Genomic DNA, 15,704 nt, shown 5'->3' with positions numbered 1-15,704 from the left:
GGTTTTTGTATACTGTTCTTGTAACAACCCTGCATTTTTCCTAAACTCACTTAGTAGCTCTAGTAGGGTTAAGTAGGCTTTTTTTAACCATAGAATTTTTTTAACTACATAGTGCTATTGTTTGAAAGTTAACATTGTTTTACTTTCTCCCTTCTGATCTTTATGCTGTAAATGTGGTAAGAAGGCAAGTACAGTTAAAATATGTAAAAAATTCTTGGCTTTATTCTGCCTTGCGAAGGAATGTGGCTAGGCTTTCATTATTATTTTTTTCTAGATATCCTGACCTGGAGGTTGATAGTTTCCTTCTATTTTGTTTGTTGAGAATTTTTATGAAATAGTATTGGATTTTAACAGATGCCTTTGGTATCTATTGAGACAATTATATGACTTTTTCAGGCTGTTAATATGATAAATTCCATTGTTTGATTTTGAATGTTGAACCAATCTCATATTCCTGGAATTAAACCCTTTTGGTAATGACTATGCTTTTTATGAATTGCTAGATTCAATTTGCTAATATATTGTAAAAGATTTTTACATGTATATGTAAGGGGTACTTTTCTGTAAATTAATTTTCTTGTAATATACATTCCTGGTTTTGGTACTAATATATAAATTTGTAAAACGTTTTTGGAAGTGTTTGCTCTTCCTCTATTTTTGTTAATGAGTTTGTATAATCATCCTTAGATTTTATAGAATTTACTAGTGAAGCCATCTGGGCTTGGAGTTTTCTTTATGGAGATGGTTTTAGGTTACAGATATACTTTCTTTAAGTAATATAGGGCTATTTAGATTTTCTATTTCTTCTTTGCCAGTTTTGGAAATGTATGCCTTTCAAGGAATTTGTCTATTTCAAGGTGATGAGTAGACATCAAGGAATTTGTCCCTCACCTAAGTTGTCTAATTTATCAACATAAAGTTGTTCATATTATTCTCTTATGCTTTTAAGATCTGTAGTGATGGTCCCTCTTGTATTTCCATTACTTGTTTTTATCTCTTTTTTCTTGTTAGTTTTATGGATTATCAATTCTACTTGATCTCTTCATTTTTGGTTTCATTTATTTTTCTCTGTTGTTTGCTTGTTTTCTATAACAGTGGTGGATTTAACTTGCTTTTTTCTAGTTTCATAAGATATATGTTCTTTGAATTTAATCCTTCTAAAAGCATTTAGAGCTATAAATTTCTGTCTAAGCTTGCTTTAGCTGTATCCCACAAAGTTCTATTATCATTTAATTTAAAATATATTTTTCCCCATGATCTATATCCTGTGGTCCATGGGTTATTTAAAATTGTATAGTTTAATTTCCAAACATTTGGGGGCTTTTCAGGTATTTTTGTTTTATGGACTTCAATTTAATTCATGTGGTCAAAGAACATACACTGATGTCAGGCTTTTTAGGTTTGAAACTTGTTTTACAGCCCAGGAAATGATTATCCTGGTGAAAGTTTCATGTGTACTCAAGAAGCATGTGTGTTCTATTGTTTGTAGTGCTCTGTAAAAGTCAGCTTATTTCATTGATAGTGCTATCTAAATCATCCGTGTCCTTACTGATTACATGCATAGGTGTGTTGTCCATCAGTTCATTGAGAGTTAAGATTTTTTTTTTTTAAGATTTTTACTTATTTATTTTTAGAGAGGGAAGGGAGGGAGAAAGAGAGAGAGAGAGAGAGAGAGAAAGAGAGACAGAGAGAGAAACATCAATGTGCGGTTGCTGGGGGTTATGGCCTGCAACCCAGGCATGTACCCTGGCTTGGGAATCGAACCTGTGACACTTTGGTTCACAGCCCGTGCTCAATCCACTGAGCTACGCCAGCCAGGGCTGAGTGTTAAGATTTTAAAATAAAAGTTACAGATTTGTCTGTCTCTCTTTAGTTGCTTCATGTGTTTCCTCTATGCCTTTCCCATACACCTTTAAGTGTCGCTATGTATGTATTTAGTATCATGTTTGGTTATTCCTTTGTTGTTACCAAATGCCCCTCTTTATCTCTGACAATCTCTAGGTAACACTCCTTGTTTTTGAAGCACTTGGCTTGACATTAATACAGCCACTCCAGATTTCGTAGGATAAGTGCTTGGATGATATATCCTTTTAGATTCTTTTTAACTTAGTTGTGTTCTTACATTTACTGTGTGTGTCCTGTAAATGGCACGTGGTAGGGTTTTTATCTAGTCTGAAAACCTCTGCCTTTTAATTGGGGCCATTTACATTCATCGTAATTATTAATATGGTTCATTTAGGTCTTTCTCTGTGTCCCACCTGTTGTTTGTTTTATGCTTCCATGTATTTCTTCCATCCTTTGTGCTTTTATTGCCCAGGTTTTTCAGGGAAAAGTAAGGGTGCACATTATACATGGATATAATGGTTACATACCATGGGTATAAGATAACCCTGTGTATAACGTGCACAAAAACTTAGATGTGTATTATACTCAGCAAAATACGGTACATTATTTTCTTTCTACAAATATTATTGTATGTTGTAATGATTTGAGCTTCAAAAATCTGTTATTCTTTTAAAGAAATTAAGAAATGAGAATATTTTGTCTACTAACATATTTACCATTCTACCATTATCATTCCTTCGTGAAGACCCAGATTTTTATCTGATGTCATTTTCCTTCAGTCTAAAGAGCTTTATTTAAAGTTTCTTGTAGTGCAGGTCCCTTGGTGGTAATTTCTTTCAGGTTTTGTTTTCATAGTTTGTTTATCTGATAATACCATTGTTGTCTTTATTTTCAACAATATTTTTGATGAATATAGTCAGTCTTGTTATTTATGGAAGTCATGTTTTATAAAGTCACAGAAAACTCCGAGTTAGCAAATACTGAAACATTGCTTCTGGGGGAATTACAGGGTTAGGTTCATGATGATGTCTAGCCATGGCATTCTTGTTAATCAGTCTATATATAACTTTGTTTTACATGTGTTTCTATTTAAAGACATATCATTTACTGTACATTGTTGACTCATTAACATTGAACTTACAGCCAACAGCATTGTAGCTCATGTCTGAATGAAGTCTGTCAAACACGTGTACTTTGTAAGGTGCATCACAACCTTTTTGTGGTTAAGGACACTAGACAGATCTTCAGCTCTGTGTTTGGAAGCCAATTTAAACAGCCAAATCACTAACAAAAGCCACAAAAATGTGAAAAGCTGTGGCACTAAATAAGCTGAGAGAAGAACCTCTGTTTATAGTCTTGAGAGCTGAAGCAAGGAGAGGCAGGGCTTCCATTTTTGACCTTACCTGGGAAATGGGCATTGGGTGACTGGAGTATTTTGCTGCTCTGAGCATGTGTGCTGCTGTGAGTATTGATTTTGGGATTGCCAGTTTAGCCAGTAACAAATTTGCAAATAGGGAATCTTGGATCTGTAAGTTGGTATTTTCCATTACAATTGGCAAGTTTTAGTCCATTATATCTTTATTCCGTGTGTGTGTGTGTGTGTGTGTGTGTGTGTGTGTCACTGTTGCCTTTTGGGTGACCCCAATACATATACTTTAAATGCTTCATTATCTCAGGTCACTGAGGCTCTGTCCCCGCCCCCCCCACCCCTGCTGTGAGTCAGTTTGGATAGTTGTTTTTTGTTGCTTCTTTCAGCTTATTCATCCCTTTGCACTGTCCAGTCTGCTCTTCAACCAATTTCATGAAGTTTTCTTTTACTTAATGTAATTTTCAGTTATAAAATCTCATTTGGTTCTTTTTTCTAGTCTATATTTCTCTGTCAAGAATCTCTGTTCATTCATTATGTCTATCTTTTACTGTACATCTTTAGGAATATCTCAATAGCTATTTTAATTTCCATTTTAATGTTTGCTAATCCAAAATCCACATTATATCTGTGTTTGTTTATATTGACTTTTTCTTATATATTTTGTATTTTCTTTTCATGTGCAGTAATTTTTATTTTATACTGATTGTCATGGGTATGGTGTTTTGTTCTGTCAGGCAGTAAATTTTCTGGTAAATCATCTTTTCAAGTCTTGATTTTAATGTTAGGGTGGGTTGAGTAGTTAGGAGTCTGCTGACTTTTTCTGTAAGGGTTGAGCAGTAAATATTTTAGGCTTGTGGGTTATGTAGTTTCTGTCTTAACTACTCACCTTAGTGCATGAGTGAATGGACAGGCCTATCTTCCAACACAGCTTTATTAGCCCATGTGCCGTATCTTGTTGATTCTTGGTTTAGAGTATTCCTTACTTTTGGGTTAAAGTAGTCCCACTCTTAAGGTATTCCTTTTTCGGGGCTTAACCTTTATATTGGGGTGTTCAGTAAGATCTCCCCACCCCAGCTGGTTACAATTAGGTTAGCTCTTCCAGCACAATTTGACCTTCAGAATATCTGTTCACCTCAGAACTCTATTGTAGTTTTCTCTATTGTATTTCTCTGCTAGACCTTGCTGAGCCTTCTGGTGTATTTAAAGGGAAGAGCCAAATACTTAAAGGGAACCTCTATCCAGATTTACGGGGCTTCTTTCTTCAGCTGTTCTTTGAACATTACCCTGCCCACAAATTTCAGACAACCCAGCAGCCTCCTCAGCTTAGCAAGAGCACAGTATTCTTGGGTTCTGTTCTTAGGTTCTTCTTCCTTATGCTGTTGACCAGGAAGTGCCTCCAGGCAGAAGGCCAGAGCACTCACCTGGTGTGCTTCCTTCTCCTCAGGAATTACGCTCCTTCCTGTACTGCCTGTTATCCAGTGTTTCAAGACAGTCGCTTCATGTATTTTGCTCGCTTCCATAGTTTATGTTGGATGGATTGGTCCCATATAATTACTCATAGCTAGAAGCAGATGTTCTCTATGGTTTTAAAGTGCAGTTTGTTTTCCTTGTTTTAGAAATTAGATATGGTTTTACTGACCAGTTATACATTTGGTTGATAAAAAGCCTTTTTTGAAATGAATATGTCAAGGAAAATACTGTTATAAGACTGTGTAGGCAGCCCTGGCCAGGTGGCTGAGTTAGTTGGAGTGTCATCCTGTACAACAAAAGGTTGTGGGTTCAATCCTGATCAGGGCACATAAACTAGGTTTCGTGTTTGAACCCCAGTTGGGGTGTGGTATATATAGGAGGTAACCGATCAATGTTTTGTTCTCACATTGATCTTTCTCCCTCTCTTTCTCTCTCTCTCTCTCTTAGATTTAAAAGTGTGTGTGGACATTGGTGAGCTTGTGATAGTGTATGTGTATATATATTTTAATTGACAGTAATAAATTAAAAACTGCTGTACCTCTTTTACTTTTTTAAAAAGTGATTTACTTAACAAAAAGAGAAATCTCTTTAGTGAACTTTAATTTTGAAACCGATCCTTAAAAGGACTCATGGACATGGACAAAGGTGTGGCAATTGCAGGGGTTAGGGAGTATAAAGGGACTGAATGGTAGTGGGAAAAAATACAATAAAAAAATAAAGTGTATAAGGAAAAACAAGAAATAAAAGAAACTGATCCTTGTGTGATGGAAGTAAATAGCCTTTAAAGTATGTAGCCCTGCTGCAGTTAATCTAAATTTACATTGTAGGTTTAGGCTTAGGCCAAGGTTAGGGCCCACATGAGCATGAGTAAGTAGATCATTTGGAAAAAGTTGATTTGTGAATGGTACTCACATTTCATATAGTCATTATAAGTAGTTTAGTGATTCTGTTCTTGTTATTGAGGGTGATAAGGAAATAAATGTGTATCTGATTATAGTGAAAAAGTTAAATTATAATTTCCTAATTTTGTCATGAACTAGGAATTAAACTATAATTTCCTCGCTTTGTGACTTGAATAAGCTACTTAATTCTCTGAGCTTAAGTAATTGGAAATGTGGTAGAAGATTAACAAGAATAAGATAAGGGTGAGCGTGTTTTAGAAAGAAAGTTAGTAAGGCTGAATGTGGTGAACTTTAGCATTACTGGATTTCAACATTCAGATGTGCAGGAAGAGGAAGCATGAGCTTGGTTAGGAAGAATCGGGTTTGATTGGCATAGGTGGCCTGGGAGGAGTTGTTGTGGTAAGTTTAGACAGTTAAGTTGGGGCCATATGGTGCAGGGCCTTATTTACCTGACTGAAGGTTTTACATATAATTCATTGAATAACTGAAAGTCTTTAAATGTTTTTTGAGCAAGAGAATGTATAGAATTGGGTTTTTTTTTTTTTTTTTAGAAATATAAATTGATGGCAGTAGACCAGAGAGACTTAATAGCAAAAGTCTGGCTTTCCTTTTGCCTATTAGTGAAAACCTTGTTTTTCTTTTTTTAAACATGCCACTATGTTTTTACTTAGTATTGGTATAATTAAGCCCTTAATATTTTTTCCTTTTTCTGGCTGTCCATTTTAATAGCACAACTGAGGTTAATGATCAAAGTTTTAATTGTATTCAATACTTAGAATTTGGCAAATAAGTAGATCATAAAAAGAGGGAGAGTTATAGAAAGAGGGAGAATGTTATTCTTTTACTAATTATAGTAGCCCTGATTATAAGATACTTTTGTTCACCTGTGAAGATCAGTATTTTTTAAAAAAATGTTTTAGCCTTAGAATTTGATAGCTACATATATGTATTGATCAAAATTTTCTTTGAATGCTTTTAATTTTATTAGTCACTTTTAATTTCTAAATTTATACAAAGTCCAAGAAAGGAAGTATTGCAGCAGTAAAGAAAAGAGTATGTATGGGAGGGAAGTGGGGAGGGGTGGGGGGGGCTGGACTGGGAGTAAAAAGGAGAAAACTGTATTTGAACAATGATTAAAATAAAATTAAAAAAAAAAAGAAAAGAGTGTGTAAACTCTCTGGATTCAAATCTCAGATCCATCACTTTCAATTTTGTGACTCTGGGCAACTTAGCCTTTTTATGCCTCTCTCTCCTCATCTGTGAAAAGAGGGTAACAGTAGTACCTACTTGATAGGATGGTTTTGAGTATCATAAGACTATCTGAATTACCTGTGCCTGGCCAGCATTAGTGTCTATATAAATGTATTATATTTGTGAAGTAGAAGCAATTAATCAGTAGAACATTTCAGATAATTACAGAATATTTGCTGGCTGACAATTATTTTGTTTCCGGAGGCCAAACTGGAGGAGCTGAGGAAATAAGAATTTGCAACAGGTGCAATAAGAATTTGCACCTGTTGCAAAATCTTATTCAGAAAGCATATGACCCTTGGTAGTTAGAGCTGTTTAAATCCTGGCTGGCCCCGCCTCCTCCTACCTCTGTGACTCAGGGCAGGGCAAGTTGCTTCTTTTTCTTCTCTTGCCCCTCCCACACAACATTTTGAGGTTTATACTGTTATTATCTTTATTTTATAAATGAGGAAATGAGGCACAGAAAGGCTAAGTAATAAGTTTCTCATGGTTGCACAGTTGTAAGTGCTTTGGACCCAAGCAATTTGCTTTCTGGATCAAGTGGTTGCTTTAGCAGTAGTCTGAGTAACTGTCCTCTTCTTGAAGGCCAAATGGCAGTGACCTCTTCTGGATCTTTTTGGAAGTGCTTTTAAGAATGCAGTACTTGTTTTGTGGTTAATTTTGGATTGAATCTCACTTTTCAAAATGTGAGGATTTCTCCTTTCCTTTTTCTTTTTTTTTTTTAAATTCAGTGAATATTGGAAGTACCAATTTGTAAACTTTTTCACCTGGTCAGGTGCCAGGAATATATTGGGTTGCCCAAAAAGTCCATTGTTTTTTCCATAAAATAAAAGACACATTTTTTATTTTCACCAATAACTTTAACGATTTGGATATTTTGAGTATGTAGGCTATCTTCCACATGGTATAAACTTGATTGTTCTCAATATCTCGATTTGTTCATTATCAAATTCAACTGATCCACCCAACCGTGGAGCATCATCCAGCGAGAAATCTTCATCACGAAACCTCACAAACCACTTTTGACACATTTGATCAGTCACAGAACCTTCTCCATACACTGCATGAATCTTTTTTGCATTTTAGTTGTGTTTTTACCTTTCTTGAAATAATAAGGCATAATATACTGAAAATGTGTGTTTTCTTCCATCTTCAATATTAGAATGTCTACACAAAAATTTACCAATTTCGATGTTTTTTAAAATATGTGCTGATATGACAGCTGTCACAATATAATCTAACAAAATTTGTTAAAGACAAAGAATGAAGTTAAAGACAACTAAGCAGTAGTAGAGCCATGTTACAGAAAAAAAACAAATGAACTTTTTGGCCAACCCAATAGTTTTCACTGTTAGAGAGACTTTGTATTACATAGGAGTAAAGATACATTTAAAATTACATTAAATTTTTGATATGATTTTAGATTTAATTTGTTTTCCATTTAATTTTAACAGTAACATGTTTCTAGTTCACTTTCCAAGTAGACTGGCCTCTTAATTAGTGGCTTTAAGTCTAAGACAACCATTTCAGAATCTGTTACCTTTATTTAGATGCGGCGGCTGTGTGATTATTTGGTTCTGTTCTTTGACCCTCAAACCTCAGTTTTATACAATACAAGATTAGAATTCATTATAGCTGAAAGGAATTTTTATATTTTCTCATTTTATAAATAAGAAACTAAACTAAGGTCACATAGCAAGTCATCTTTAAAAAGTGTACATACACATGTACATTTTACAAAATCTCATAAGGCATTATGTCTTTTTGGTTTGGATGAGTATCCCATCCAGCCTATTGTTCTAGGTTATTGGAGACCCTTATAATATCTGGGGTTTTCCTCTTACCACCTCATCTAAGAATCCTTTAGGTATGACATTATGCCTGGTATGGATTTATACAAAATTTGCAAGACGTTGTGAATTTAACTCTCCTCTTCATCAAAAGAACTAGAATACCCTTGGAAGTCAAGTCCATGTTCATGATAGCCACATCTCTTTGATTTTTTTCTATTGATCAGCCTTGTCTAGCAGCCTTCCACATAGAAGGCTCCAAATTTATTATGTTTTCTCCACTAAATGAATACCTTCCTGTCACCTCTCAGGCTATTTCAAATTACCTTTTTGCTAGAGGTCTTTCCCTAGTATAAACTGTAGAAGATCTTTAGCTCAGGATCTCCCAGCTGCAGGTATAAAATGACATTGTAAAGGTTGATATACCAATATACAGGGTGAGGCAGAAGTAGGTTTACAGTTTTACAGTTGTTTGTGTGGAAAATAATACAATAATTAATAATAATACAAGAATAAACTGTGTTGTGTACTCACAACTATGTAAACCTAGTTTTCCCCCACTCTGTATAGTGTGTTAGTTGGCTTGGGCTGCTATACCAAAATGCCAAGGATTCGGTTGCTTTAACAACAGAAATTTATTTTTCACAGTTGTTGAGGCTGAGAAGTCTAAGATCAAGGTGCCAGCTAGGTAGGCTTCATTCTGAGGCCTCTTCTCTCGGATTGCAGGTGGCTGCCCTTTCACTGTATGTGTACATGATGTTCGTACGCATGAGTGTGCAGAAGAATGGGAGAAACACAGAAGGAGAGCGGGAAGGGTATTGTCACACAGGCATGAGAAAGCTCTCTGATGTCTTCTATAAGGCCACTAACCCCATCCTACCATGGCCCTGCCCTCATGACCTCACATAACCCTAGTTACCTCCCAAAGGCCCTTTTTCCAGATACCATCACGTTGAGGTTACTTCAACATAATTTGAGGGACACAAGTACTGAGTTCCTAACATGTTGCATATAGTATGGTTAAGAAAATGGGCTCTGGAGTTGACTTGTATGAGTCTCACTAGTTGTGTATTGAGTTCCTTAACTTGTGTCACTCTTTTTTTTTTTAATCTGTTAAATGGGGCACATTAACAACAAACACCACTTGTAGTAGTAGGGTTCTAAGAAGTAAAAGGAGTCTTTGCATTGTAAAGCACTTAGAATGACAAGGAGCCCTCAATGTTAATTTGAAACAAAACAAGGCTGGTGATGATAATGATCTTCATAATGATAATTAGTATTTTCTTTGTAATTTGGACAATGGTGTATGGGTTGATGTTTTCAAAGAATACCATACTTTTCGACCATAAGATGCACCCAGATTTTAGAGGAGGAAAATAGGAAAAAATTTTTGAAACAAAAAATGTGAAATATTTAATAACATAATATTATACCAATGTAAATGTAAAAAGAACTCAACAGCAGCATTAACAACCATTATTCCTCCCAAATTGGTCAGGGTCGGGCGGGTGGGTGTGTCTTATAGTCTGAAAAATATGGTAGTATACAATGACTCTTATAATCTTTTTTTTTTTAAGGGTAGACAGTCTGGAGTAAGAAAATGTATTCTCTGAAAGTTCTTTTGAACTGAACATATGCCAATAAAAAAAGGTTAAGCAAGTATAGTTATTAATTTTATTCAAATGCATCTTTAAAATTTTGGCTTAATTAGGACATAATAATTTAATTATATAACAATATGAGTAAAAGCTTTGGATGTGGTATGTTAAATGAGAAGAATGGTATCTCATATCCATTTTGACTCATGAAGTTTCTTTAACATAAACATGTTATTGCCCCTTGGAAAATGATAAGTTCCATGGATGTCATTTAATCAGCTTTATAATATATATGGTAATTTAATCTGATTTATTAAAGATTTTATTTTTAGAAAGAGGGGAAGGGAAGTAGAGAAACATCAATGTGTGGTTGCCTCTTTCATGCCCCCCATACTGGGGGCCTGGCTCACAACCCAGGCACATGCCCTGACTGGGAATAGAATCAGTGACCCTTTGGTTCGCAGGCCAGTGCTCAATCCATTGGGCCACACCAGCCAGGGCATGAATTAATGGTATTACTAATGCTACTCCTTTTTCCTTTCCATCTTGGCTGTTTCTCTGTAGGCAAAGTTTTGTGTTAACTCATTACAAACTGAACCCTTGCTTGCTCCTCTTTTCTTTAGTCTCCTTCGAACTCTGTCCTGATTTCTGCTGAGGTTATATTCTATTTGTTTTTCAGATGAGACACTTTTTGCTCTTCCTGCTGCATCTGAGCCTGTGATACACTCCTCTGCAGGCAAGTTCTTTCTGCTAGCCTTTTATCCTCTGTGTATTCTAACTTTAACTCTTTAGTTTTGTTAACTCTGTACAGAGTAGTTTGAATTTACTAAAAAGTAGCATGGTTCCAATAATGTCTATTGAAAAAGTTGAAATTGCACTTTATATGCTATGTCTGAGGGAGAAATGGGCAGAACCTGATTAATAATTGGAAATATGTAAGGAATCCTTGGACCCTTGACTGACATTTACATAGTGACTATTCCATTTCTCCAAATAAAATTTATTCGCTCTTACAGCTGAAAGGCTTTTATGTGACTGAATGTCACTGTGTGGCCTTTAATTCTCCAATGCCCTTTCTTTTCTATACTGTCAAACTGTCTTCTGGAATCCTCTTTTTTCCCCTTTAAAATGAATTAAAAGTAGCTTTTTCAGTGATTATATTTGAGGTTTTTCTCAAAAACTTGATTTATGTCTTTGCATAGCATATAATTCTGTAGCCATACACAGGTTTTATTGACAATAGCTTTAATTTTTAGTAATGATTTCAGTCTAGTTGTTTTCTATTAAATATCACATTTAATTTTAGTTAATAGTCTTTACTAACATATTTTGAATCTGCAATAAAACTTGCATTACCTCTGAGAACACTGGCATTCTCTAACTTTCCTTTCTGTCCATGGTCACAGAAAAAATTATGGACTTGAAGGAGCAGCCAGGTAACACTGTTTCCGCTGGTCAAGAGGATTTCCCATCTGTCCTGCTTGAATCTGCTGCTTCTCTTCCTTCTCTATCTCCCCTCTCAGCTGCTTCTTTTAAAGAAAATGAATATCTTGGTAATTTATCAGCAGTATTATCCACCAAAAGAACAATTCAAGAAACTTCAAAGGAAGCTTCTAAAGAGTTCCTAGAAAAGGCAAAAAATCCATTTGTAGACAAAGATTTCACAGAGTTTTCAGAATTGGAATACTCAGTAATGGAATCATCGTTCAGTGGCTCTCCAAAAGCAGAACTTGCCACCACAGTAGCAAGCCCTAGGGAAGAAATAATTGTGAAGAATAAAGATGAAGAGGAGGATTTAGTTGGTAGAAACATCCTCCGTAATCAACAAGAGTCACCTGTAGCCCTTACTAACTTGATTAAAGAAGAGAACAAAATTGTGTCTCCAGAAAAAACAAAGGACAGTTTTAATGAAAAGGGAGTTCTAGCAGGAGCTCTGTTGAGAGAGGAATATGCAGACTTCAAACCCTTTGAGCAGGCCTGGGAAGGGAAAGGTACTAATAAGCAGTATAGCGATGTGCTGGCTACTGCAGATAAGATAGAGAGCAAGTTGGAGAGTACAGTGGACAAGAAGTGTTTTGCCGATAGTGTTGACCAAACAAATCATGAAAAAGATAGTGAAAGCAGCAATGATGATACTTCTTTTCCCAGTACACCTGAGGCCATGAAAGATGGTTCAGGAGCATACATCACATGCACCCCCTTCAACCCAACAGCAACCGAAAACATTTCAACAAACATTTTTCCTATGTTGGAAGATCATACTTCAGAAAATAAGACAGATGAAAAAAAAATAGAAGAAAAAAAGGCCCAAATTGTAACAGAGAAGAATAGTGGCACGAGGTCATTAAACCCTTTCCTTGTAGCAACACAGGGTTCTGAGGCAGAGTATGTCACAACAGATGATTTATCGAAGGTGCCCGGGGAGCTGGTGGCAAACATGCCTGAAGGTCTAACCCCAGATTTAGTACAGGAAGCATATGAAAGCAAATTGAATGAAGCTACAGGTACAAAGATCGCTTTTGAAACAAAAATGGACTTGGTTCAAACATCAGAAGCTATGCAGGAGTCACTGTACCCTGTAGCACAGCTTTGCCCAACATTTGAAGAATCCGAAGCTACTCCTTCACCAGTTTTGCCTGACATTGTAATGGAAGCACCAGTAAATTCCATAGTTCCTACTGCTGGTGCTTCTGTAGTGCAGCCCAGCTCCTCACCATTAGAAGCTCCTCTTTCAGTTAATTATGAAAGCATAAAACTTGAGCCTGAAAATCCGCCACCATATGAAGAGGCCATGAATGTGTCACTTAAAATTAAGAAAGTATCAGGAACAAAGGAAGAAGTTAAAGAACCTGAAAGTATTACTGTAGCTGTTCAAGAAACAGAAGCTCCTTATATATCGATTGCATGTGATTTAATTAAAGGAACAAAGGTCTCTACTGAACCAACTGCAGATTTCTCTAACCATTCAGAAATAGCAAAGGCTGCACAGCCAGTTCCTGACCATTCTGAGCTAGGTGAAGATTCCTCACCTGATTCTGAACCGGTTGACTTATTTAGTGACGATTCAATACCTGAAGTTCCACAAAAACAAGATGAAGCTGTGATACTTGTAAAAGAAAATCTCATTGAAACTGCGCCTAAGTTAATGTTAGAACAGGAAAATAAGGAAAAACTCAGTGCTTCACCACCACCTAAGGGGGGAAAGCCATATTTGGAATCCTTTCAGCCTAATTTAGACACCACAAAAGGTACCTCATCACCTGGTGAAGTTCCAACATTGACCCAAAAGGAGAAAACTCCTTTGCAGATGGAGGAGCTCAGTACTGCACTTTCTTCAAATGATGGCTTATTTATTGCTCAGGAAGCAAAAATAAGAGAGAGTGAAACATTTTCAGATTCATCTCCGATTGAGATCATAGATGAGTTCCCCACATTTGTCAGTCCTAGAACTGATTCCTCTAAATTAGTGAGGGAATACACTGACCTAGACGTAGCCCACAGAGGTGAGATTGCTAACGCCCAGGGGGGAGTGGGGCCGTTGCCTTGCTCAGAATTACCACATGACCTTTTTTCCAAGAATGTACAATGTAAAGGTGAAGATGAAGTCCACGTCCCAGATGAAGTCTCCAAAGATAGGTCTGATATCTCAAAGGTTCCCTTACTGCCTCCAGCGGTTCCTGCTTTGGCCACTGAAACAGAGATAGGTGATGTAGTTAAACCCAAAGTTCTTGTGAAAGAAGCTGAGAAAAAACTTCCTTCAGGTGCAGAAAAAGAGAACAGATCACCATCTGCCATATTTTCAGCAGAGCTGAGTAAAACTTCAGGTAATCTGCCCATACATTGTTTTGTGCCTTCTTTCCACCTTTTGACTTCCCATGGAACATTCCACCACATTATGTGTAGTATGTTACATTCATGATGTCCAGCGTATCCTATTGATAAGAATGGTTTTTCTGTCTCATTAAAGGTTTTAGTGCTTTTCCTACCCTTCTTGCATTCATCATTCACCCTTGCTCTTAACTTTTCCACACAATTATTTGTTGTTCATTTCTATATTGCCAGGGAACCAGAAAAAAATTTTTGTTAGAATTGGCTTTGGTGTTTATTTCTTTTCTTTTGCTTCAGTGTTTCCTGATAGCATGAAGAGCAAGAGGTATTAAAACAAAGTATTTGCAGAGGCATTTACTTTTGATTTCCCAGAATTAACTCTTAAATTTTTAATAAAAGAACATTTCTGTAACTTTTCTAATATTTCAGTATAATGCAGTATTTTCCAGTAATAGGTATAAAGTTATGCATACTGAGTAGTACACATTTTGTTGAAAAGTGATTTTATTTTTTAATTTTTTTCTATTTTTTAAAATTTTAATCATTGTTCAAGTACAGTTTTCTCCACCTACTCCCATTCCAGCCCACCCACCCAACCTTCCCCTCTTCCCCCCCCATTACCCCCCACCCCTATTTTTTGTCCATGTGTCCTCCAAATTTGTTCCTGTAAACCCTACCCATTCCCCCCTGAAATTCCCTCTTCTCTCCCCTCTGGTCACTGTCAGTCTGTCCTCTATTTCAGTGTCTGTTATATTTTGCTTGTTTCTTTGTTTTGTTGTTTATGTTCCTGTTAAAGGTGAGATCATATAGTATTTGTCTTTCACTGCCTGGCTTGTTTCGCTTAGCATAATGCTTTCCAGCTCCATCCAAGCTGTTGCAAAGGGTAGGAGCTCCTTCTTTCTTTCTGCTGCATAGAATTCCATTGTGTAAATGTACCATAGTTTTTTGATCCATTCATTTACTGATGGGCATCTAGGTTGCTTCCAGCACTTGGCTATTGTAAATTGTGCTGCTATGAACATTGGGGTGCAAAGGTTCTTTTGTATTGGTGTTTTAGTGTTCTTAGGATATAGCCCCCGCAGTGGAATTGCAGGGTCAAAAGGCAGATCCATTTTTAGTTTTCTGAGGAAGTTCCATACTGCTTTCCATAGTGGTTGTACCAGTCTGCAGTCCCACCAACAGTGCACTAGAGTCCCCTTTCCTCCACAACCTCTCCAACACTTGTGTTTGTTGCTTTGTTTATGATGGCCATTCTGTCTGGTGTGAAGTGTTGTCTCATTGTGGTTTTAATTTGCATCTCTCTGATAGCTAGCGATATTGAACATCGTTTCATGTGTCTTTGGATCTTCTGTATGTCTTCCTTGGAGAAGTGTCTGTTCAAGTCTTTTGCCCATTTTTTAATTGGGTTGCTTGTCCTCTTAGAGTGCAGTCCTGTAAGTTCTTTATATATTTTGGAGATTAAACCCTTGTCTGAGGTATCACTGATAAATATGTTTTCCCATACAGTTGGTTCTCTTTTTATTTTGATACTGTTTTTTTTAGCTGTGCAAAAGCTTTTTATTTTGATGAGGTCTCATTTGTTTATTCTTTCCTTTATGTCCCTTGCTCTAGGAGACATGTCAGTAAAGTTTCTGCGTGAAATATCTGAGAT

At 36.3% G+C, this 15,704-nt stretch overlaps 1 protein-coding gene across 4 annotated transcripts in view; it reads left to right on the top strand.

Annotated features, from left to right (window-relative positions):
* RTN4 (reticulon 4) overlaps positions 1-15,704 on the top strand; it is a 79,801-nt gene that overhangs the window by 13,148 nt on the left and 50,949 nt on the right. For 2 of the 4 annotated variants that reach the window (XM_028514552.2, XM_036027964.1), the window contains exons 2-3: positions 10,905-10,961; positions 11,632-14,049. The exons of 1 other annotated variant lie outside the window; for it this stretch is intronic. In XM_028514552.2, coding sequence (XP_028370353.1) covers positions 10,905-10,961; positions 11,632-14,049 — 2,475 coding nt within the window. The remainder of the gene's footprint in view (positions 1-10,904; positions 10,962-11,631; positions 14,050-15,704) is intronic. One more of the 4 variants, XM_028514554.2, reaches the window with a different exon arrangement.

The sequence above is a fragment of the Phyllostomus discolor genome, chromosome 6 (genome assembly GCF_004126475.2).
Source record: "Phyllostomus discolor isolate MPI-MPIP mPhyDis1 chromosome 6, mPhyDis1.pri.v3, whole genome shotgun sequence".
NCBI lineage: Eukaryota > Metazoa > Chordata > Mammalia > Chiroptera > Phyllostomidae > Phyllostomus > Phyllostomus discolor.
The sequence above is the reverse complement of the archived record's forward strand: the minus strand, read 5'-3'. Positions and strand labels throughout refer to the sequence as shown.